The 26,465-nt window shown below is 41.0% G+C and overlaps 1 protein-coding gene across 1 annotated transcript in view; it reads left to right on the forward strand.

Annotated features, from left to right (window-relative positions):
• Positions 1 to 26,199, forward strand: part of LOC126249745 (zinc finger protein 492-like) — a 41,794-nt gene extending 15,595 nt beyond the window's left edge. Inside the window, exons 2-3 of the mRNA XM_049951425.1 lie at positions 9,308 to 9,667; positions 23,804 to 26,199. Of these exons, the coding sequence (XP_049807382.1) occupies positions 9,308 to 9,667; positions 23,804 to 25,556 (2,113 nt within the window). The 3' untranslated portion in view covers positions 25,557 to 26,199. The remainder of the gene's footprint in view (positions 1 to 9,307; positions 9,668 to 23,803) is intronic.
• Positions 26,200 to 26,465: the final 266 nt, after the last annotated feature.

Consider the following 26,465-nt stretch of genomic DNA (forward strand, 5'->3'; position numbering starts at 1 on the left):
TGGATACTGAGGTCATATGTAGTATCTTCCAACAACTGACTGAGAAGATTAAAACAATCAGTGTTGCTTGTGATGCTTTGATGAAGCTCACAGCCTGTAGCATTGTTCCTAAAAATTGCTGAGAACCTCCGGTTTTGAGCCAATTAGAAGACATAAACCAGAGACTTTGGCAATTCTGTGACAACCTAGGCTGTGACTACCCAGAATTGAGCCATAGGGTTGAATCTGACTGGCTCTTTAGATCATGTGCAAACTCTTGTCATACTTTTCATGTGTAGGTAGTGGAAATGAAGTTGATTTGGTGTTTCTAGACTTCCACAAAGCTTAGTATGGGACCCACACCAGATAACAATAACTGGTTACCAGAGGGTTTATAAATCAGAGCAATGCAAATGGTCTCAGGCTTGCTTCATTGGTGAGAGAGAGTAACAGAAATGTTGAGAACAGGCAGACATTCAAAGAAAGGTGCCGTACTTCTTGCAAGGACCTCCTTAGTAAATTTCAAGACCAGGATTTGAAAGCAAAATCTATAAATATTTTTCAGTCTTCCGTGTATTTATACTGTATCAATTTTGGAAATAAAATTAGGTGAATAGCAGCTCCCAGGGAGGTATACATCTAGTCATTCTCACCATGCTACTCCTGTGAATCAAACAGGAAGAAACATTAATATTCAGTACAGTAAAAAGTGCCCTCTGCCATACATTTCATAGTGACTCATAGAACATAGATGTATATATAAAAGGGGATGCTAAAAACACCTTAACTGATTCTCAGGAGATTGCAGAGGGAACCGAAATTCTTGACATTTGTGTGCCTGGAGCAGAGTCTTTTAAGGCCAACCACAGTTGTATGTACGCTACAGGTTTTAGAGTGTAGTGCTCTGTTGGTGCATCCATGTTACATTGTGTATTTAATGTGAGGGTCATGGGAGGTGAATTTTCTACCTGAAAACAGATTTCCATCAAGCTATCAGAGTTTACTTTGGGCCCATGGGAAGCCTAGATAAGACATGAAGAATGTCTGTGGAGCAAGTCTTGTTATTCCTTGTATTCAGGAATACTGTGCCTAAGTCCAAAACTCACCAGAATAACATTGCAGTCCACAAACATTTTAAACAGGAACATTTATAGGTAATCAAGTAACTTACAGATACCATACATTACGGTGAATCTACTTTTTCTATTTGTAAATATTTTTTGTGAGATTTTGACAGAATGTTCAAAATGTATGTGAATGGATGTTCTGCTCCAGTCGTGTGTTATGCTATAGCATCAGGCCTCATCAACACTATTGCAAAAATGAGTGGATGGCCTAATGTGAAATACATGAAACATTAGCACTTATTACAGCCATTGCTTTAGATTCATGGGAATTTGTTGGTTGCATTCCATTCTTTCAGGGAATATGTTGCAGGTGCTAGATTTCTGGATGAAAGAACTGACACAGTGCAGACCTATCAGCTGTTGTAGTAAAATACCAGCCGTATGTTGCACGGGTGGTCAGATCAACTGTTTGTGATAACTATCTCATGAAGGTAATTTTCGAACTGAGGTGCACCAAATACAAGCTGTTCTAGAAAAAGCTGAGTAATAATGAGTTCACTTGCAACACTGAGAGGCACCTGGTAGCATATTAATGACCTTCTTTGCATCCTTTTTCAAGGGACAGCTGAAAATATGCACCCATTACTCAAAGGGACCATCTTCCAGTCTGGAAATCAACTCTTTTGTATTAGGCAAGAGATATGTTATCTTGAAATAGCCACTCATTTGCAAGGACTTGTCTGATTTGTGAACAGCTATTGGGGGTGGGGTGGGGGAGCTCAAATACTGGATAGAATGTGTCATGGAACTCCTATTTCCATCAGGCAATTGAGTTCTCTGTGAGCTCATTCCAGAGGGTTATGGTGTATGACATGCCCTAGGAAACTGAAGAGTGGGATGGAATGTAGTTTTGTGAAGTATTGCACATGTACAATGTCCTTCTGAAATAAGCAAGAAAATGCCTTGTATACGTTACTGGGTTTATACATGATGTAAGGCTAGATGTGACGCACACCGAATTGCCCACAGGAAATCTAAATTTATTAAATAAATTCAAGCCAAAGGTATTTGCAATTTCATCTGAAGCTGACACTACAGACTTGTGTGTGGTGGCCACTAACCTGGTGCCTGGTGACAACCTATACATAATCAATATTATTATGGTTTTCAGCAGCAGGGCAGAATTTAGCTTCCAGTAACTTGTGGGACCAAATATTGCTGCTGCTTCAGCATCCAATTAAAAAGAACCTTTCAACTGGCTGTGTTGATATTGATCCACGGCCTCCTTGTCTCTAGATATTCTCACTTGGTGCAGCACGTGTTTTGCAGCCGCCTAGGTTAATGGCATACCCTGTACAGTCTTCTCTCTGCTGTTGCTTGGACTTAAGTAATTATCATCCAATTTCCATACTGACATCTTCTTCCCAAATATATGAAAAAGTAATGTATTCAAGAGTAGTGCCACATTTAAATGAAAACAGTTTACTTAACAAATCACAGTTTGGATTCCACAAAGGTTGCTCAACTGAGAATGCTATTTATACATTTACTCACCAAATAATACAAGCATTAAATAGTAATATATTGCCAATTGATATTTTTATCATCTCTCCAAGGCTTTTGATTGTGTACACCTTGATACTCTCTTACAAAAACTCAAATTTTCTGGAATTGATGACTTAACACATGCTGATTTGAATCATACGTGACAAACAGAATTAAAAGGTTGTGCTGAATATTTCAGACAATGTCGTAAAGGTAGAAAATTTTAGTGATGGGTAATATCACGAAGGGAGTTCCACAGAGTTCAATTTTGGGTCCACTCCTATTCCTTATATATCTGAATGACCTTCCATTTAACTTTCAATGAGCAAAATTCATACTTTTTTGCAGATGACACTAACGTTACAATCAATCCCATTAGAGAGAAAGCAACGGAAGAGTTAGTAAATGATGTGTTCCATAGCATTATTAAGTGGATCCCTGAAAATTGACGCTCCCTAAATTTTGAAAAAAGAAAAACACTACATTCAGTTCTGTAAAACAAGTAGAGTCATACCAACAATGGATGTAGCACATGTGCAGGAGTCTGTAAATAGTTTAGAATACTCCAAATTTTTGGTTGTAGATATTGATGAAAACCTGAACTGGAAGAAGCATATTACCGAGCTCCTGAAACAATTAAGTTCTGCTACTTTTGCTCTTCATACAATTGCTGGTCTTGGAAACAAATGTATCAACCTCCTGACATATTTTGCATTTTTCCACTCAACAATGCCTTACAGAATAATTTTCTGGGTTAACTCATAACTTACAAAGAAAATATTGATATCACAAAAGCAAGCTTTTGGACGTCATATAGGTATCTCTTCAAGGAGCTAGGCATTTAACTGTGCCATCACAGTTCACATTTTCACAAATGAAATTCATCATAAATAATCCATCACAATTTGAGAAGAACAGTGATGAACATACTTACAAAACTAGAGGGAAAAATGACCTTTATTACCCATTGTTAAAGCTTTCAGTGCCTCAGAAAGAAGTTCAAAATGCAGCAACAAAAATGTTTAATCATGTGCCCAATATCATAAAATATCTGACAGGTAGAAAAGCAAGTTTTAAATCTAATTTAAAATCATATCTCCTGGACAACTTTTTCTATTCCATTGACAAATTTCTATTTAATAACTGGTATACAGTATTTAAAAAATCTTGTTTTTAAGTATAGCTGCATAAGTAGGAATAAAATGACAATATCTTCATTAATGCTAACAGTAATCATGTATACATATCCTGTAAACTCACTCATTCAGCATCATTTTGATAAAAGAATCTGTTGTTGTCATGGTCTTCAGTCTGAAGACTGGCTTGATTCAGCTCTGAATGTTACTCTATCCTATGCAAACCTTTTCACCTCCAAATAACTACTGCAACCTACATCCTTCTGAATCTGCTTTTGTCTCCCGAGTTCTATTCAGTACTTCCTAGGGATTGATGACCCTGTAGTTTGGTCTCTTTACACCCCAAACAAACCAACCAACCAGTACTTTCTCATTAGTTACGCGATAAACCCATCTAATCTTCGCCATTCTTCTGTAACACTACATTTCAAAAGCTTCTCTTCTCGTTTTATCTAAATTGTTTATTGTCCATGTTTCCCTTCCATTCTTGGCTACACTCCCGGCAAATACTTCCAGAAAAGACAACCTAACATTTAAATCTATATTTGCCGTTAACAAAATATCTTTTTCAGAAATGCTTTTCTTGCCATTGCCAGTCTGCGTTTATATCCCCTCTACTTTGGTCATCATCAGTTATTTCGCTGCTCAAATAGCAAAGCTCATCTGTTACTTGAAATGCCTCGTTTCCTACTCTGATTCCCTTGGCATCACCCAATTTAATTCAACTACATTCCATTATCCTTGCTCTTCCAAGTCCGTTGCTGTCTCTGACAGAATTTCCATGTCATCTGCAAACCTCAAAGTTTTTATTTCTTTTCCCTGAACTTTAATTCGTACTCCAAATTTTCTTCCCCCCCCCCCCCCCCCCTTACTGCGTGTTCAATGTGCAGTTGAATAACATCAGGGATATTCCACAACCTGTCTCACTCCCTTCTCAACCACTGCTTCCCTGCCATGCCCCTCAGTTCTTATAACTACTGTCTGGTTTCTGTTCAAGTTGCAAATAGCCTTTCACTCCCTGTATTTTATCCCTACTACCTTCAAAATCTTAATGGGAGTATTCCAGACAACATTGTCAAAAGCTTGCTCTAAGTCTACATATGCTGTAAATGTAGGTTTGCTTTCCTTAATGTATCTTTTAAGATAAGTCATAGTGTCAGTATTGGCTCGCGAGTTCCTACATTTCTCCGGAATCCAAACTGACCTTCCCCGAGTTCAGCTTCTACTAGTTTTTCCAGTCTTCTGTAAAGAATTTGTGATAGTATTTTGCAGCCATAACTAGTTAAACTGATTTTCACACCTGTCGGCAACTGCTTTCTTTGGAATTGAAATTATTACATTCTTCTTGAAGTGTGAGGGTATTTCACTTGTCCCACACATCTTGCACATCAGAGGGAAGAGTTTTGTCATGGCTGGCTCTCCCAAAGCTACCAGTAGTTCTGACAGAATATCGACTACTCCCAATACCTTGTTTCAACTTAGATATTTCAGAGCTTTATCAGATTCTTCTCGCAGTTTCATATCTCCCATCTCATCTTCATCTACATCCACTTCCCTTCCTATAATATTGCCTGCAAGTTTATCTCTCTTGTAGAGACCCTCTATATACTCCTTCCACCTTTCAGTTTCCCCTTCTTTGCTTAGGGCTGGTTTTCCATCTGAGCTCTTGATATTCATAAAGTTGCTTCTCTTTTCCCCAAAGGCCTCTTTAATTTTCCTGTAGGCAGTATCTGTCTTTCCCCTAGTGAAATGTGCTTCTAAATCCTTACATTTATCATCTAGCTATTCCTGCTTAGCCATTTTTCACTTCCTGGTGGTCTCATTTTTTAAACTTTTTATTCCCTTTCACCTGCATCAGATAATCTATGGAACGTGTAGATAATGAACTATCTATCTATCTGATGTGGTACAGACTGAGTACTTTTGAGTATTTCCTTGATCAATAAAGTGTCCAATTTGAAGGCTTCAGGTAGCTTCATCTTGTATCAGATGATCTTTTTGAGGCTTTCCATGAGCTGGAGAAGACAAAACAAGGGCCTACTTATACATATCATCTTAGCAGCCATTTCTAAATTTGATTAGCCTGGTTTTTTCTTTTAATTAAAGATGCAAAAATACTTGGACATCCCATACACTTGCTGATCATAGTATTGGACCAGCATCTTTATTAGTTCTTAAAGGTCAAAAGAAGCTTTTGCAACAATTAAAAGACTTGTGTGCCACAACAATGTAGGAAATAATCATGTCAGGAACAGTATCTCTCTTATGAGCTGCCATGTGGTGGTGCTGTAACTGTGTGGATTAGTTATTTCAATCTTTGCAGCCCCTCTCATAATTTAGGGAATAGATCAAGGAACCATTGGGCCAGTGGTGGGGAAAGGGGAAACAGTGAACATTGCAATATAAGTTTTTGGATAAGCTATTGATACTGCTAAAGTGGTTGCTTTTGTTACAGCTATTAAAAAGGAGTCATATGGCATTATTGGCTGTAAGTTCCTTAGGGGTGGGGTTAGCCATCTAATCACAAAGCATTTTCTTCCTACAGCCTCAATTTCATTTTCCACACATTGTGTGAGAGTTGTGTCTTAAGTGTATCTGTAGATGACCATATTGGGTGTGTGATAGTGTGGTGTCATGTTTGCACTGTATGAAGATGAGAGAAGGCAGAGGGTGAAACCCAGTTCTTGCTATAGGTTACACCTCTCAGATAACATTAAGGAGACCTCCAGACTTAACATCCACATCTGACAGACAGCTCACCATCAGTAGCATAACATGCATTCATCTCATGAGACATTGTGGAGAGGTTTGGAATTTTATGCAGAACATTGGTGCCAAGTATAGTTATCATGAGCTTTACACTACCACCCCTCCTCTGATTGTCAGCCAGATTTTGGTGGTGCAAGTTTCTTCCACCACCAGCTACCAACAAGTCAAGCATCTCCACAAAGGCATGCATTAGTGACCTCGGTTAAGGAGTCAGAATTGCAGCTGTTGCTACTCCATCTGTTACCATAGCACTGAAGTTATATATGAAGTCTTCACGGGTTGTTAGCTGAGTAGCATCGTCATCTCGTAGCAACATTTTGATGGAATGCGTCTCCATCATCTTCAGGCAAAGTGTCGGGATATCATCGGTCACAGGCTTATATCTCTGCGCCTGGATCGGCCGGTGAGGGGGGGGGGGGGGGCAGGGGGGGGAGTCACACATGTGCGGGGTTCGAGTCCCAGCGTCCGTCTCTGTCTGCTCCGTCCGCAGCCCTCGGTGGAACGGAACATTCTTCTCTGATTTTCCTGATTGCAGGCTCCCAGGCTGTGCTGAGATGGTAGCCACTGTTGCAGTTGATTAGGTTGTCGTGTAACCGTATTTCTATGGACTCTTTGATTACTGAGTCCCAAAAACCATTTGTACTGCATATTTTCTTTGTGTCCTCGAAATCGAAAATGTGCTTCTCGTCAATACTATGTTCCGCCACAGCAGATTTGTTGGTCTGACCCAAGCGTACATGCCTAATGTGTTCACTGCGGAGCTGTGAGATGCAACGCTGCTGTCCTGTATATAGTCCATAGAAATACGGTTGATGTGTCAGCCTGAAACCGGTAACCACTACAGCTGAATTTTATATCATTGCAACTGAGACAGATGAAATAAAAAAAATTAATTATCAAATTTCCCCAATACCGAACAGTTCTCTGCAGTTCACAAGACTGAAGGTTAAGACATTTTGTCATACTTAGATATAAGGTCTGCAAAAGCAAATTGTTGCATACCAGTTGTTAGGAATAAATAGTGTGAAAAATTGTATATGTAAGGTGCATGTTAAATGGAGTGTTTGATGCTAATATACAATGGAAATGTAGCACAAGAAAGGCTATAGGTCCTAAACATAACTGTCTGAAAAAATACACTCCTGGAAATTGAAATAAGAACACCGTGAATTCATTGTCCCAGGAAGGGGAAACTTTATTGACACATTCCTGGGGTCAGATACATCACATGATCACACTGACAGAACCACAGGCACATAGACACAGGCAACAGAGCATGCACAATGTCGGCACTAGTACAGTGTATATCCACCTTTCGCAGCAATGCAGGCTGCTATTCTCCCATGGAGACGATCGTAGAGATGCTGGATGTAGTCCTGTGGAACGGCTTGCCATGCCATTTCCACCTGGCGCCTCAGTTGGACCAGCGTTCGTGCTGGACGTGCAGACCGCGTGAGACGACGCTTCATCCAGTCCCAAACATGCTCAATGGGGGACAGATCCAGAGATCTTGCTGGCCAGGGTAGTTGACTTACGCCTTCTAGAGCACGTTGGGTGGCACGGGATACATGCGGACGTGCATTGTCCTGTTGGAACAGCAAGTTCCCTTGCCGGTCTAGGAATGGTAGAACGATGGGTTCGATGACGGTTTGGATGTACCGTGCACTATTCAGTGTCCCCTCGACGATCACCAGTGGTGTACGGCCAGTGTAGGAGATCGCTCCCCACACCATGATGCCGGGTGTTGGCCCTGTGTGCCTCGGTCGTATGCAGTCCTGATTGTGGCGCTCACCTGCACGGCGCCAAACACGCATACGACCATCATTGGCACCAAGGCAGAAGCGACTCTCATCGCTGAAGACGACACGTCTCCATTCGTCCCTCCATTCACATTCACGCCTGTCGCTACACCACTTGAGGCTGGCTGCACGATGTTGGGGCGTGAGCGGAAGACGGCCTAACGGTGTGCGGGACCGTAGCCCAGCTTCATGGAGACGGTTGCGAATGGTCCTCGCCGATACCCCAGGAGCAACAGTGTCCCTAATTTGCTGGGAAGTGGCGGTGCGGTCCCCTACGGCACTGCGTAGGATCCTACGGTCTTGGCGTGCATCCGTGCGTCGCTGCGGTCCGGTCCCAGGTCGACGGGCACGTGCACCTTCCGCCGACCACTGGCGACAACATCGATGTACTGTGGAGACCTCACGCCCCACGTGTTGAGCAATTCGGCGGTACGTCCACCCGGCCTCCCGCATGCCCACTATACGCCCTCGCTCAAAGTCCGTCAACTGCACATACGGTTCACGTCTACGCTGTCGCGGCATGCTACCAGTGTTAAAGACTGCGATGGAGCTCCGTATGCCACGGCAAACTGGCTGACACTGACGGCGGCGGTGCACAAATGCTGCGCAGCTAGCACCATTCGACAGCCAACACCGCAGTTCCTGGTGTGTCCGCTGTGCCGTGCGTGTGATCATTGCTTGTACAGCCCTCTCGCAGTGTCCGGAGCAAGTATGGTGGGTCTGACACACCGGTGTCAATGTGTTCTTTTTTCCATTTCCAGGAGTGTACAATTTGTTGTTTGTGAAAAACCAATGATTCTAATAGAGAGCAGATGAAGTTGTTATGTAGTATCTGTTGAAAACTGAACATTTATATTTCTCTTAATCTTTTTTTAAATGTTTACCTTTTATTGTAGTTTTGTCTTATGAATAGACTTTGCTTCATTCTAGAACCATCTCCATATACGTGATTCTGATTTATATTTGTTGTAGCTGACTCTTTATCTTGGAAGTGTTTCTTTTCCTGTTGAAGGTTTGATTACCGGCAGGCATCTGTGCGAACATCAATGGCCCTAGAGTCAAATGCTTGGCTCTCGTCCAACAGTACAGCTGCAGGTACAACAGCAAGGGAACAGCAACAGCAACAGCAACAACAACAACAACAACAGCAGCAGCAGCAGCAACAGCAGCAGCAGCCACCGCCACCACCGCCACCTCCTCCACAGCATACAGCTGTTGTAAAGACACGTGATGATCAGCTTGGTCAAGTTCCACAGCATGGTAGCCAGAATTTCATTGGAGCAGATGATAATCAGCAAAGAAGTTTGCTGAAAATACCATCATCAGTTGTTGGCAAATGTTCCATGTTCACACAGACTGAACACACAAACAGGTAACCTTCTACCATTTCACCCACTGGGGACACCCTAAAGCATGAAATAATTTTACTTGGTGGATGCTGTTTACTGTATGTTGTTGTAATGGGTAACTGTTATGTTCAGAGTAGCTTTCTGTGTAGAATACTGTACCATTGATTCCAGTCATAGCTAGGCACTAAATTTGTTCTACTTTGTAATAGTCTCAAATGTTGTTACTTTATGGTACTGTCTGTGTGCCACTTTGTCATTAGAAAGTTTTTCATTGAGGCATGCTTTCTGCTTCCCCTTTTTAACTTTCTCCTCTCTCAGTATATCAGTAGCATCATGCTTCACTGGGGGCTGCTTAGGATGTTTTGGTTTGGTAACAACTTCAAGGTTATAATCCTTTCCATATTGATACTAGTACCACAGAACTATGGGCTCTCTCTGCAATTTGAGGGAAGGTTGGTGGCAAACTGAAGCTTTGAGACTATCATTGAGACAAGCTTGGGTGGCATTATTGGGAAGGTATTAGCAGAGCAAGGCAAGTGTGTAGGTCTGAGTCCTGATCTGGCACACAGTTCCAATGTATTAACAGTGTACATCACAGAAAATATTCCACAAAACTCAAGACATTTCATTTTAGTTCCAATTTCTTCACCTTCCGTGTCCAGTCTGAGCTTGTGCTGTATCTCAAGTCACCTTGATTTAAATTGGATGTTAGAACCTGAACCTTCCAGCAGGAGCATTTCATATCAACATTCTTCAATCTCTAATAGATGTGTGACAGTACTTGGGGTCACAAGATGCCATGCCAACTTTAGAATATCTTATGTATATGCAAGACGCTATTTATGAGTGGGATGAGTGGCCAATTATACCAAATATAATATAATATTCTAAAGTATTAACATATTAAAACATTGTACTGAACAGATATTTAAGAACTTGCACAAGTGCTTGAATTTAAAAAGAAAAGAAGCTTTTTGAGTATAGTCCTGAAGAGCTCTCATATTTCACTACACATTTTTCCTTTTCATATCTGACACTGTACTAAGCTCAAACTTTAAGAAAGACACACTTAATTTGGTGTCCATACATCAGTATTAACTTTTCGACTGATTCTCCAAGATAAATTGATCTTCTAGAGTTTTACAACCAGGCACATACAGTGTACTTTCCAATTTGAGTATAGGGGAACAGAAGTATAGCCATAAAAATTTCTCCGTAGATTTTTTTTTTTCTAGTTGCCTGGGATCCTCAGAGGAAAATGGTAATGACCTGCTAAATCATAATGCACAAGAAATTAATGAAATTATATTCCAAGGTAGTGAGCGAAGTATTTAGAGATTTGGGTTCGCTTAAAAAGCAAACATGTAATGCAAATCTCAGTGGGCACTTTTGACAATCACCTTAGTTAATTGTTCTTTTCCATTAAAAATTTACAAGCAGAACTACTGCTGAGTAACAAGTCATGTTAACAAATGGCATTACAATATCATGTAGAACATAGTGGGTGCTGTATTGTAGTATGAAGGACAAAGCCCAGTTACAATAATTTGCTGCCTATAATAGTGAAAAGTGGTAAAGAATGGAATCGAACCGGCCAAAAAAGTGCCGTACATGAAGAGAACATGGCTCTCTCAGGACAAAATTAAAACTTACGTGATCAATTGGGAAAGAAGTATCAGGGCAGAAGCTAGGTGCTCAACATACACTCGTGTGCAAGACCTTAGAACAAAAGTAACTTTTGCGTGATGTGTCACTGCCAATTAATGTAGCTTGATGAAACTTGGACCATACATAGAAAGAACTGCTGCAGTGTAGTATAGAAGCTAACTGAAAGAAATATGCAATGAGATGAACAGAAATGACACTTTCATTCAGAGACAGTAATTACACTGTAGTCTCCATGATTCTTGGTGGTCTCTTGGACATTACAAAAGGCAGGACATGCTTCTCAATAGAGTGTGTGATCACCATGAACAGCAATGCCTGCTCTGCAATGTGCTCCCATGCTGGCCACAAGTTGGTAAGGAGTTCTTGTGGTAGGGTATTCCATTTCTCCACCAGCATAGCTGACAACTGCTGGATGGTCAATGGTGCATGTGGATGTGCTGCAGTACATCTCCCCAATGCATCTCATATGAGTTGGATGGAATTTCAGTTGAGGGAACAGACAATTCAATCCATTCACAGAATATCCTCTCGTTCCAATAGTTCCTCCACCAGTGCTATTTGATGTGGTCACACATTGTCATCCATAAAAATGAAGTCTGGGCAGAATACATTCCTGAAAAGACACACACAGGGAAGAAGTATAGAGTCATATTAACATTGACCAGCTGTCAGATTCAGATCCCACGTGTCTGTTGTGGTTGTAAGTTTGGTTGTTAAAATAGAAATATGGTAGTCGGGAGCAGAATAATCAATCAACATTAATCAGTGAGTATAACATGTTCAAAGATTTGGAGGTCAGTACATCCATGCAACATTATACCTCCCCATACCATAACACCTGGACCACCAAAACAATCATGTTCGATAGTACTGGGTGCAGCCTCTTATGGCAAGGGGTCGGAACACACAATGCACGCAAGAACATTGTTGAACATGATCCAGGAGAACGATGGTTCAAACACATGTCTGGCCATCCTAATTTAGGTTTTCCGTGGTTTCCCCTAAATTGATTAAGACAGTTGTTGGGATGGTTCCTTCGAAAAGAACATGGTGGATTTCTTTCTCCATCCTTCCCTAATCTGAGCTTGTGCTCCATCTCTAATGACCTTGTTGTCGACGGGATGTTAAGCTCTAATCTACTCCTCCTCCTCCTCCTCCTCCTCCTCCTCCTCAAACATGCATGTTTTGGTGGTCCAGTTGTTATGATGTGGGGAGACATAATTTTGTATGGGTGTACTGCCCTCCAAATCTTTGAACATCAGTCTGTGTTATTGTGACACTGTGCTTCTTCCCCACATTTGTCTCTTCATAAGTGCAATTGTCTCTGACTTAATTTTTATTTTTGAAACTGCATGAAACAGCACTGGTGGAGGTTCTCTTGGAATAAGAGGATATTTGGTGAATGGACTGCCTTGCCCACTCTCCAAACTTAAATCCCATTGCACATGTGTGGATGCATTGGGGAGACATATTGCAGTACGTCCACATGCACGCACAAGTGACCATCCAGCAGTTATTAACCACACTAGTGGAGGAATGGAACCATACTGGTGGAGGAGTGGTAGTTTGTCAGTCAGTCAGTCAGTCATATTATTCATGTTCTGGGGATCATTTGCAAGATAAACTGCAATGATGTGCAACAAGTAATTTTACATTTATATCCCAAATTAATTAAGTTTTTTTAAATATACAGATGTGACTTAGTAATGACTAACCACCACCCGCTTACACATCGCAATAATAGAAATTATTATACAGAATAGAGAAGGTGTCAAGGAACAACTTAAAAAGTTTGTTTTCAAATTTGACATTGCTGTCTGTCAGGCATTTTATATCCCTTGCACATTTCTCTATATACAATTCCCCAACTATGATCTCCTAAGTCAACATTCCCTATGTTCCGCTTTAGCTGACACTATTTCATAAGCAGACTGACGAACGCTGTGAAGACAGTGTCATCTGCTCATAGCTCATTCCGCTCTTCTCAGAAGTACAGGAAAGTCCTATTTATATGCCTTCATTTGCACTCAGCACTACTACTAGAAGGTTAAATGATTCTGCTGTATGATCAAGCAGTTAACCCATAATGCCCTTCCTATTTGGTACACTTGGAATTTTCCTACTGTACATCTTTTGGACCTTGCAACAAAGAGGCGAGTCACATGCCGCTGTTATGCATCTGAGACTGGTTATCGAGTTCAAATATTAGCTTGTCCCCTTCCAGAGTCAGCGCAATTGCGCAGCCACCCCTTGGTCAAGAACTTCTTCTTAAACTGAATTAATGGATTTGTTGGAATATTTCTTACATTTGCGACGTGTTCCTTCCCCCAGGGAAAATTTTGTAAGCTTGGACCTCTGAGGTTATAAAATTTTCATGGCCTAACCATGCATGCCAGTGGATTGTACCATCGCTTTATTTCCAAACACACAATTAGGTATTACAGGCGTGTTAGTACAGATTCATGATAAAATAGTTTTCACACAGTAAAACTTTTGTATATTGTTCACATGAACAGTATAGAATCATAGCTTTTAGTAGTATGTGACTTATTGGATGCCTTTTCTCACAGAATTACTATTTTTCTTTATGAGTGTTCAACATATACTACATCACTATACATAATTTGTGGACATAGATTACATTTTCACTTAATACAAAATTCAGATCACTGGAATCATTGGTATCATAATAGAGAAACACATTTTTTACAATTAACACATTGGAACACAATATCGTTGGATATAGTTTAAATATTTACATGATACGATGTTCAGTTTACTAGACTCAGTAGAGATACCTCCTACTGTACCATTTGTCAGCCTTTAACTTGGGTGGCTCTACCATTGGCATTTCTGCTTCTACTTTTCTGGGAGGTTGGGGCATCTAGCTTCATTGCTTCCACAACGCTCAGTCAAAATGAGTAGTATGCTGGATTGCTCTAGCATTGTACTCAACTAACTCTTCCTCTTCAACGTAGCATTCTGCTTGGGGAGAATGTGTATACCTTACTATGTTTTTAAGAGTGTTACTGGTCACTACTGTATTACTTTAATTAATGACAGTGCGTACTGCATTTTAACCATTACATTTGATATACTGGTTACTCGTGTACCCTAGCTATAGTGCCCTATGCTGACCTCAGTTATTTGCACAAATACCAGATGCATCCTGATCATCACTAGCACTTACTATGTACCTACATGTATAATTTGACATTAATACCTACATCAGAATATTTTATGGTATGTGTGGCTGGTATACATGGCTGTTAATTGTGTAAACACATTTTATTTTCCTTATGTAGCACCAGGTCTTACATAGATTTGGTGTCAGCAAATTGATCTTAGTTTGGTACACCCTGTTTTTGTGTGTAACAGATCTGAAGGTGGCAGTAGCCGAAACCGGTAATAGTGAAGTGTAAAAGTGCGTGTGATTAAGACGGGCCTTTAAAATAAAGTGCCGCAATATGATCATGGACTCATTTTCAGACTTTTGTTTTCAACTGATGAACTACTGTATTAGCTACACACACCTTATTACAACATCTTCCTCCAAATTTACAAAATTGTCAACCACATCTCTGACAGCACTTACAGTAGATACACAAATAAGAAGTTATAATTAAAAAACAGAGTAATATCGTACCAGTGTACTACCACATGGAGTACTTGCTCCTCGACCAACTTCTGAATGTTGTGCGTTGTTATTAGTCGATTTCAAATTGTAGATCTTCTGTTTTATGTCCAGCAACCTTAAGGTGGTCCAAATGCTTAACTACATGCTCTAATAGTAAAATTATAGGAATCTGGGATACTTCGTGTTTTTATTCCTGTGCTAGACAACAATCCATATCTATATTTAACTTAGATATTATATCTATTTTACTGGTTTTGTTGCATATCATATGTTTATACTACAACATTATCTGTGTAGCATAGCCCTGACATTTACTTAGAAAGCTTGCTTTGCCCGTGCTTTGCACAATGAGGTGAGTAGGAGATAGATCGTTACACAGTATAGTCAAACCTTTTTGCTTTGAGGCAACATACAACCATTCATTGTCTTGTATCTGCATCCAGATACTATGTACTTAAGATTGCAATCTTTTGGAATTTCTCTTACGGGCTGAAGCGTGCCAGCTTCATACTGTTCGTGATTGTACATGGACATCGGCACGAAATGCTGCCTACATATCTGACATCTTAGGGTGACCATTTTGCATAGCACCGGGCAGCTCCACATACTGTCACTTCACTTTGTCTAAGGTCAGGAATATAATTGAATAATCACTTCATCTTATCAAATTCAGCTGATAAGGGCCAAACCGTATATAGAGTATATACATTGCTATTAAACTAAGGGTACATTCAACACACAATGCAACATAGTACCTGCTAAAAATATGTCTAAATCCATTATCTGCAGCAACTGATACCATTGGCCTTAAGTGAGTTCAATAGGAAATCTCTTTTCTTTCAAACCCTCCTCAGTAAGCTCAAGATGCTTAACTTGTACAGAATTTATCGAGTATGGCTTCAATAGGCCCTTTTGTGCATTCACTATGGTAGAAATCAACAAGTCATATTGTCATTCTAGTTCATTAAACATGGCTGTAAGTTGCACTAGTTGCTCTTAATGTTATTAAGATCATGGTGTGTTGTACCTTCTTACTTGTAGTGTTTTCGTATTCTTCTACATGCACTCTCAGTTTTCTAATCCCATTGTTAATAGTGTACTCATTCTTAGTCACTGTGTTTATTGTTTGATTTATCCCTGTTAGTCATGCTGTCACTTTAGTCACTTGTCCTTTTGACAGTCACAACAGTTCTCTCTGTTGTTCTTCTTGCTCTAAAGAAGGATGCATCATCTTCATCTAGTGTACCTAACAATATCTTGCTAGTCTCACCAATAAAATTTAGTATTCCTCATTTTATCCTTGTATTCTCGTGCCTAGATAACCGTCCAATTAACTCTTTCGCTTGTGTAATTTTTCCTACATGCTGTGTGATCGTCTGCTGTACGCTTTTGCACTTGCCTTTGCTTACCTTAACTAGATACAACTGCATAAGGCAGCGCGTTAGACTTGGCTGGCCACTCACTGTATTTCCTCAAACTTCTCATGTAGTTCCTTTAGGTCAAAATAGCTAACTATTCCCCAAGTTTAGTGTAGAGACTGACCATACAGTGGTTATCATAATATATTCCCGGAACCAACTGGAACTGTTGTATCCTTAAATCTTGTGACTGCATTCCTCTTTCCGCGGGGCAGGTCACCAACACACTTCCCATTAGTGCTGTTACCCAGAGTGCCTATCCCCCTGGCATCTGTAATAGAAAGAAACTCTCAGCCTACTAGTCGTACCCTCACTCCAGAAAAACTGTTTTAATTGATTTGCATGCACTTTTATACATTTCTTTCCCATAATCTTATAATCACATTTGGCTCTTTCACATCCACAGCAGTATATGGCCCTCACCGTGTGCTATCTAATTTGTTACTGCATCCCCTTTGTACACTTTCATCATAAAGTAACATGCAGTCTTGCTTCTGGAACACTTTTGGACTCTGGGTCTTGTCATAATTTAACTTATACTTTTCCTTGTGCTGATGTCACTACTCGAGCAGCCTGATGCAGCATTTGCATCCTTTGCCACATTTCAGTTGCATAGTCATAGTAGTTACAAATCACATTTGCCAGTTGCTTCTGGAGCCAAAGTTATAGGTTAAATTTCCTACCGAAAAATAATTCAAACGGGGTGTTCCCTATTGTGCTACAAAGTGTCGTGCTATATGCAAACGAGGTGTATAGTACCAAATGGTCCCAATCTGATTGACTGTGACTAATATAGTATCATACAATGTAAACTTTCATGGCCGATATTGTCTTCACTTAAAACTTCCGGGCTAATAGGCCGTGGTCGAAGTATAAAACTCTCCCCTGACGTTTCGTCTCCGACTGCGGGAGACATCCTCGGAGGTAGGGAGAGTTTTATAGTTCGACCACGGCCTATCAGCCCGGAAGTTTTATCGTATCGTAATACCTTTGTTAGCATACAGTGGGTGTGTTCCAGTGCACCATTGGTTTGTGGGTGATAGCTTGTGTCTGGGCATTTTATATCTTTAATGGCTTACATGTCTGCCTCATGCATGGTACCACTTACAAAATTACTGACCAAGTCACTTAGTAGTGAAGTTGGTATCCCAAACCTTACAATTACATTCTCAAATAGTTTTCGCACAGCCATTTCAGCGTCTTATTGGTCAATTGGCTTGGCTAAAACAAATTAAGTTAGTATATCTTGAAATGTCAGAATGAGTCAGTTACCTGCATTTGTTTGCGGTTACAGTTCTACGATGTCAGTACTGCATCTTTCAAATACAACTTCTGGTGTAGGGGTCATTTCCAATGGCTGCTTCGTCTTTGTCTGTGTTATATTGTTTATCTGACAGCTCTCACAAGTCTTAATAAATTCCTCTATATCAACCTTCATCCCAGGCCAAGTACAATATTGTTTAATCTATTCATAAGTTCTCCCCATCCCCTGATGTCCACCTATAGGGGATATGTTCACCTGAGTTAATAGCCAGTTTGTGTGCCGGATTCATTGTGCTCTCTGTGCTTAGCAATGGTGTGTCAACGTTTTCACCCTCAGCTGTCTGCTCTGTTGTCTCAGCAATTGTTTTTATCGCTTTGCCAGCTGTATCTGTGCATGTTTCCAAGGTTCCCGGCTGTGACTGGCTTATCATCACAAACACTCACATCCTCAGCTGGTTCAGTCAACTGTGTTTGGGCTCTGTACCTGCATTGCATATACTTCTAATACGCGACAATGCATCAGCCACACGATTTTGTTTGCCTTCCTTGTAAAGTATTTGATTATCATACTCTTCCAGTTTTAAGTGGAACTTCATCATCCAGGAAGACGGATCAGAGGTGCTGCGTAACAACACTAGTAGTTTGTGCTCCATGATAATCTTAAACTTTACGCTGAACAGAAATATTTCACAGCCAAAACTATTGTTAAGACTTCATGCTCTACCATGTTGCACTTCTGTTCAGCTTTGTTAAGGGTCATCAGATTGGCAGGTCTTTCCCATCTGCTCTTGGCTAAGTATATGCTGATCGCGTGATGGCTTGCGTCTGTCATAATGAAAAGTTCCTTAGTGAAACCTGAATACACGAATACTGTTTGCAGCCCAAGTATCTTACCCCTGATTCAGTGGTACATCTATGGTGATCTTTGTGACAGCGACCATTTTTCTGTTGTTTTCTCCCTGTCCTCATTGGTCACTTTGGAAAGCTGACTGGCAGACTTTCTCGTCTACAGCTACCTTTGCAGCCAGTTATGTAACAGATATTGACAAAGTAGTACAAGGTACTATTATTCATGCTGCAGCAGCAATTCCCTTCGCCTATGGCTCATCCCACCAACAGCCGGTACTGTGGTGGTGAAAATGTGGTCACAGCTATCAGGGAATGACAGAAGGTGTGTCAACGGCATAAGTTCCATCCTTCAATGGATAAGTTAATAGCATTCAAGAGACCCTAGGTGAAAGTGCAGTTTTTGATAAAGAAAAGGAAGCAGGAGTGCGATCCCATACCCTATCATCCCAAGTATGGACTAAATTCTGCTGCATTTGCAGCCATCCATCACCTACGATGGTTCCTGGCATCGTTGTCAATGGTAACGTCTACACTGATCCCGTGATACATGCCGACTGTTTTGTGGCTCACTTTGCTGAGGTGTCTGCTTGTAGTAATTACCATCCTCATTTCCTGACCCAGAAACACCTTTGTGAGCAATGCCCAGTAGCCTTCCATGCATATGGTTCTCTATCATAAAATGCTCCTTTTAGTGAATGGTAGCTTGGCAGGACTTTGGCAGATTGTCAAGATACAGCCCTTGTACCCAACAAAATCCACAACCAAATGCTCAGACATCTTTATGCTGACAGCATGAAACATATTCTCGGGCTTTTTAATCGTATTATGTGGGAAGGAGAATTTTTCTCTCAATTGCGGGAAGGTATTAATATTCCTGTCCTGAAACTGGGAAACGATCCACATATTTTAACAAAATACCGGCCAGTCTCTCTGATGAATGGCCTTTGTAAGCTATTCAATCAAATGGTCAGGCACCGTCTTTGTTGGTGCCTTGAAGCCAGAGGCCATATGTCATGATTCCAAAGTGACTTTCAGGCTTTCCAGTCCAACACAGATCACCTGGTTCATCTGAAATCTGCAGTGCTCAATGCTTTTGCACATTGCCAACATCTCATTGCTGTGTTCTTTGACCTACAGAAGGCATGTGATTTATCTGGCAACATCAAATTTTGTCTACACTGCACGAGTGAGGTTTTCAGGGAAGTTTACCCATTTTTATCCAGAATTTTCTATCTCTCCAACTTTTTTGGGTCCATATAGGTTCAGTTCTCAGTAACCGATGCATACAGGAAACTGGAGTACCTCAGGGATCAGTTCTGAGTGTAAGACTGTTCACTATCACCATCAATGGCATTGTTAATGCAGTGGGCCCCACAGTCTCTCCGTCTCTGTATGCGGATGATCTTTGCCTGTACTATGCCTCTGCACACAACTGTGCACCACTGAGCGCTAACTACAGGGAGTACTACAGGGAATATGTTTGGAGAGTACATGACTGGGCTTCGAATCATGGCTACCAATTTTCTCCTGCAAAATCAAGAGTTTTGCATTTTTGCTGATGCCAGACTGTGCACCTGCACCCACAAATTTATCTTCATGAACAGTTACCTGAAGTTATTGGAACATTTCAGTTCTTAGGTATTTTATTTGACAACAAGCTAACTTGGCTGCCACATGTCTGCCGACTCAAGGCAGCTTGCTTGAAGAAGCTAAATGCTCTTCATTTTCTTATTAACTCCTCATGGTGCATGGGCCACATAGTTCTTCTGTGATTCTACAAAGCACTAATTTTATATCACTTGGATGAAATGTGTTGCCTATGGGTTGGCAGCACCATCTGTACTGAGCTTGCTGGATCTGGTTCACCACAGTAGTGTGTGCCCTGTTGACAGCCACCTGGCAGAAGCTGGTGTCCCACTGCTGGGGGGGGGGGGGGGGATGTTAGATGGCGGCAGCTTCTGGCTAATTCCAAGCCACCATCTGTCAGATGCCTTCAACGCTGTTCCACAACCAACAGTTCAGACTGTTTACACACTGCTCAAAACCGGGTAGACCAGTTGGGATCGGACTCGATACTCTTCTGAAGAACCTCCAACAGCCTCCTTTAGTTTGTGTTTTGTGTTCCTAGGGCTCCCTCTCGAACACCCCCTCCCCCCTCTGTGTTCTGTACCCTGTCCTGTGATATGGATGGACCTCTTTTGTGGTCCCAAGAAGGATGCTGATCCTACTCTTCTCTGACACCTGATTCGTTTCATCCTCCATGATTATGCATCTACACAGACAGATCGAAAGTCAGTGACAGGGTTTGTTATGCTTTCACATGTGCAAGGTGACACAAGAAACACTCTCTGCCAAGTGCCTGCAGTGTATACACTGCAGAGTTGGTTCCCATATCTCAGACTTTGCAGTACATCAGATCCCTTGCCACGACAAACTTTCTGAGCTTTATTGACTCCATGAGTTGCATAAAAGGCATATTCCTGTGCTATCCCAAAAATCTTTTGGTCCCCAACATCTAGGACCTATGGGTTGACCTCTACAGCTCTGGAAAGACAGCGAGCCACATAAGCCTTCCAGGAAACGAACTTGCTGACCGTCTCGCTAAAGACACCACTACAGGAAATCAACTTGATGTCGGATTACCAGGCCCAGACTTACAATTACAACTTTGACGCAATATTTGAGGCTCTGGGAATTGGGATGCAGGCTACTATGACCCAAAACGAGAGCGATAAAAGGTCCACTAAGGTGTGGCATACGTCTCTCCAGGCCTTTCAGAAAGATGCACTTGTGTTGTGGCCTCAGGAGCCTCACTCATTTGTTTCTTCTGCGTCAGGAGAATCCTCCTCACTGCAGCTGCAGTAGTTATCTATCACGTTACAACTATTGTCACACTGTTTTCCAACTCTTTGACTTCCTTGTATAGTTGGAGCAGCCAAGTCCTCACTTGCAACTTTCTGGCAGATTAAAACTGTGTGCTGGACCGAGACTCGAACTCGGGACCTTTGCCTTTCGCGGGTAAGTGCTCTACCATCTGAGCTACCCAAGCACGACTCACGCCCCGTCCTCACAGCTTTACTTCTGCCAGTACCTCGTCTCCTACCTTCCAAACTTTACAGAAGTTCTCCTGCGAACCCTGCAGAACTAGCACTCCTGAAAGAAAGGGTATTGCAGGGACATGGCTTAGCCACATACTTGGGGATGTTTCCAGAATGAGATTATCACTCTGCAGTGGAGTGTGCACTGATATGAAACTTCCTGGCAGATTAAAACTGTGTGCCGGACCGAGACTCGAACTCAAGACCTTTGCCTTTTGCAGGCAAGTGCTCTACCATCTGAGCTACCCAAGCATGACTCACGCCCTGTCCTCACAGCTTTAATTCTGCCAGTACCTCGTCTCCTACCTTCCAAACTTTACAGAAGCTCTGCTGCGAACCCTGCTAGTTCTGCAGGAGACAAGGAGGCATTCTCTGCTTGAAAATGTTTCTTGTGTTGTGGTTGTGTAAGAGAAATACCTACTGGAACTTTTTTTGTGATTAGTAACAAATCCTATAATGAGAGAAAGTATGCTGTCTTTGGTGCGTGATTACCTCGTGAAGAAGACCATCAGTTTGTGTTCCTTATTAGATACCAGTTACAATATATCACACTTTAAGGACATGCGTTTTAAATGCAGATAGAACAGCCACCTGTTGGTTGATTGTTTAACTTTCATTTCAGATAAGAATTACATGAATATGAGACAGGTTTTAAAGATTTGTGTGTTGTAAGGACTACTCCTGTGATACTTAGATGTCCTACGCAGCAGATGGCTCACCCATTTTTTGATTATCCATATAAAAGTAACTTGTATTGTAAACTTCCATTGATTTACAACTATATTGTTTTAGTTTTGGAGAAACAATGCAAAATTTATCCATAAATATTTTCTCTGAATTCATCAGTTGATTTTTGCTTCATTCTTATCCATTTTATCTACCGTGAAGGAAAACCTCCAATAACCAGTCCTTTCTGTTCTAAAATTCCGAAATCAAACCGAACTGTGGCAGCTGGGAATTGCTACCCTAAATGAAATCTCTGCTGTGACAATGATTAAATTACTGAGTACTGGCCAGTTGGTAGCAGCCCCAGAGGGATTGGGGTGGAAATGTATGTCTGTCAAGAAACTTGCTTCATTGTCTTAACAGTTTTCAACATTTTGTTTTTAATTTTGTTGCACCTTAATTTCTCCTGTCTGCTTTACGTAGATTATCAGCAGCAAGCAGAGTACTTTATGGATGAAGACGTTTCTTTGATATCACATTGAGTTCGTACTCTTCACAAAAACTTTCATTGAAGTAGGATGATAGCCGTCTACCTCATGTGGTCATCACTACGCAGCTTTTACAAAAATATACTCAAATAGTTCTTATTTTTATTATGCAACATCTAGTTTCATAACCATGAACTCCACAGCATCAGAGATTTTGAAAATTACAGTAATTTCCCTGCTGCAGTAAATGAAAACTGGAATGTTTAGATTGCGAGAATGTTATCAGTTATCCCAGACTCTGCTGGTATTCATAGTTGACAAGCCAGTATTTGATTGTCCCCTGCAATATATCTTACAACAGCCTTAGGGGTTCTCTCTCTCTCTCTCTCTCTCTCTCTCTCTCACACACACATACACACACACACACACACACACACACACACACACACACACACACAGATATAGGAGATACGTCAAAATATTACTTAGAAGATTATAACGTGACTGATTAGCAACTATTATTAAATATATGAATATATTTTATGTGACATAATACTAATTTATATCTTTTACAGTATATCTTAAAACGTGGAAAATATAGATGAAATATCAATATGAATATTAGGCTAGATTGCTAGAGGTGGCATTGAACAACAGGCAGGCACATGTAATAGTAGACTATTACCCAGATTCTAGCTATCAGAGAAAGTCCATCATATGTAGGAACAACTCACAGTGCACAACTCACACACAGATACCTGTCATATTAAATGTGCCTATCTGGTGTTCTGTGACAGATCTATGTAGCAAATAGCAATCTATCCTAATAATTATATAATTTACATCTCAGGAATAAATGAAGATCATTTAGAATATGTTTGTAAGTTACAAGTTTTATTTCTAAAATATAGCGCAATATATTGCCAGAGAAAATTGTTTTTTACATATGATATTATCTCTCTCTGTACCTGAACACTTGTGAATGCTTGCATTAGTGCAATGAAATGTGGTGTATGTAAGCATGTAATTTCTTCTTTTTCTCTTTTGCCTTTTTTTTCCTTTTTCTTTATAGGTTCACACAGACAGAACATCCAGCTGCCAGGTATGGTGGCATTTGTCTAGAAAACGGCAGTAACGGAGGTAACTGTAAAGCAGATTCATCTACCATGTTTGACCCAGCAGGTATGCAGCAGCAGGGCGCCAGTTCACAGATGTATAGTGCTTCAGCTGATAAAAATAAGGATCCTGAGAAAACATCTAGCAGTGCATCAGCGGATTTCCCTTTCTGCTACAACGTGAACATGCTTCAGAAAGTCCACCAACAGAGCAATTCAGCTGTACCTGTTGGAGGAATAAGTGGTGATGACAAAGGCTGCTATAGATTTGATGTAGCTCAACCATTTGGATACAATTATGCATTAGTTAATCAGATGTCTTTGGCAGCTGCTGCATCAACTGCAACATTTAAGTGTGATGTTTGTGGTTTAGTGTTTGCTCATCTCTCTCTCTTAAATCATCATAAAAGGATACATAACACAACTAATATGCTGGCAACTGGAGCTCAAAATGCTGCAGAAAGTGAACGCCAGTTTACTTGTGATATGTGTGGTGTGAGTTTTAGTTTAGCAGGGGAACTTAAGAGCCACAAGAATGGAGTTCATGGGAAAGCTAATCAGAATCAGCAGCACATAGGAAGTAAGTGCTGCGAGTCTTGTGGTGTTGAATTAGCTTGTGAACATAACGGTGGTAATTTGGTGAAAGGTAAGAAGAATGGAAAGTTTGTGAAATGTGAATCATGTCAAGAAATGATGTCAGGCAGCAGTTCAGGTTCTGGTTCCACTCCTGTGTACAGCAATAGCAGTGGTTCGGGGAGTGAGAGTGGTGGTACCAACAATGCTGCAAATAATACAAATCTGGGTGAGATTAAACCTGGGCATCATCCAGTGAAACGTAGAGGTGTGGCCAGTGTTACAAAATGTCATAAATGTAATGGATCTGGCATCATTTTCATTGGTGGGCCTCGTAATGCAACAGCTGTTGACAAACCCTTCCACTGTAATGTTTGTGATGGAACATTTTCAAGATATTCTAGTTTGTGGAGCCACAAAAGATTACATAGTGGCGATAAACCTTTTAAGTGTGAAATCTGTGGTCTCGCATTTGCGAAAGCGGCATACCTGAAAAACCATGCTCGTGTGCACACGGGAGAAAAACCTTTCAAGTGTGCCGTTTGCGGGATGCAATTCTCACAGTCCCCACACTTGAAGAACCATGAGAGGATACATTCGGGTGAACGTCCGTACCAGTGTGAAGTGTGCGACAAGACATTTGCCCGCCATTCGACACTATGGAATCACAGACGTATTCACACCGGTGAGAAACCTTACCGATGTGAAGTCTGCGGCTCTGCATTCAATCAAGCTACCCACCTAAAAAATCATGCCAAGGTCCATACTGGTGAGAAACCACACCGATGCGACATTTGTGAGGTTGGCTTTTCTGACAGATTCGCTCTGAAGCGCCACCGTGGTATACATGAAAAGTATGGAAGAACGTCTGTTAGTGCTTCAAATAATCCAACTGGAAATGTGCAGAACAGTCAGGTACCTCCAAATACTTCAAATGTGAATGTTACTAGTGTTAATGTAAATTCTGTTTCTAATGTAAATGCTGTGAATGTTAACAATGTTAATAACAGAAATGGGTCAAACCCAAATTCAGCTTCAAATAATTCACAAGCTGGCATAGACGACCTATACAAATGTGAGGTTGGAGGGCCAGTGGCATTTCCTGGTTGTTCCAGGCCCCATGATGAGAAACAGTGAAAGGGAGAGTGCCCTTGCATGTAACCCTATTGTAAATAACAGTATTGAGACAGTCACAGTCTATAATGTGTAATTATGAAGGTTACATATATGTCCACTAGCATTTTCTGAACTGTGATTTTCTCAGTAGAGCACTAGGATTGCTGCTAGAGATCCCTTTCTTTTCGGGGTGATTGGGGATTGTAGCTTGATCTGTTTAGTATGTATTGTCACCATTATTAGGCAGCCTTCAGGAGTTACTCATGGTTCATGATCCCTTTGAGATGGCAGAACATTTAATTTGTGCTTCCACTGTTCACAATGAGGTGCTACTAACAAACTTTGATGCTTGTGCCTCAGCCAACCTGGTCCTTGGCAAAACCACATAACATAATATACTGTGTGGAAGACTACATGAATGGTTCCCCATTAAAATATCTTCTGATAAAAAATAGTGTACCACATTGTGTCACACAGCTATCGACCCTGTTAGTACTCCATGAATTTATTGGTTCCAGCGTATTGCCTGAGAGTGGTGCAAGGCACATTTGCTTCCAGAAATGTGATACAAATGCTCACTGTCATTGGTCAACAAGATAAATAAAGATATGAAGATGGTATCTGTTCTTTCGGACATTTCTGAAAGAATAGATACCATCGGTGACCATGCAGCTCTCTTAGAATGAAATGATAATTAAATCAAGACTCTAAGCTGTCGACAGGCGTTGATATACATCAACAGGGACAGTTGAAAATGTGTGTCCCGACCAGGACTCAAACCCGGGATCTCCTGCTTACATGGCAGACGCTCTATCCATCTGAGCCACCGAGGGCACAGAGGATAGATAGAGTGTCTGCCATGTAAGCAGGAGATCCCGAGATCGAGTCCCGGTTGAGGCACACATTTTCAACTGTCCCCGTTGATGTATA

Source organism: Schistocerca nitens, chromosome 3 (assembly GCF_023898315.1).
Source record: "Schistocerca nitens isolate TAMUIC-IGC-003100 chromosome 3, iqSchNite1.1, whole genome shotgun sequence".
Taxonomy (NCBI): domain Eukaryota; kingdom Metazoa; phylum Arthropoda; class Insecta; order Orthoptera; family Acrididae; genus Schistocerca; species Schistocerca nitens.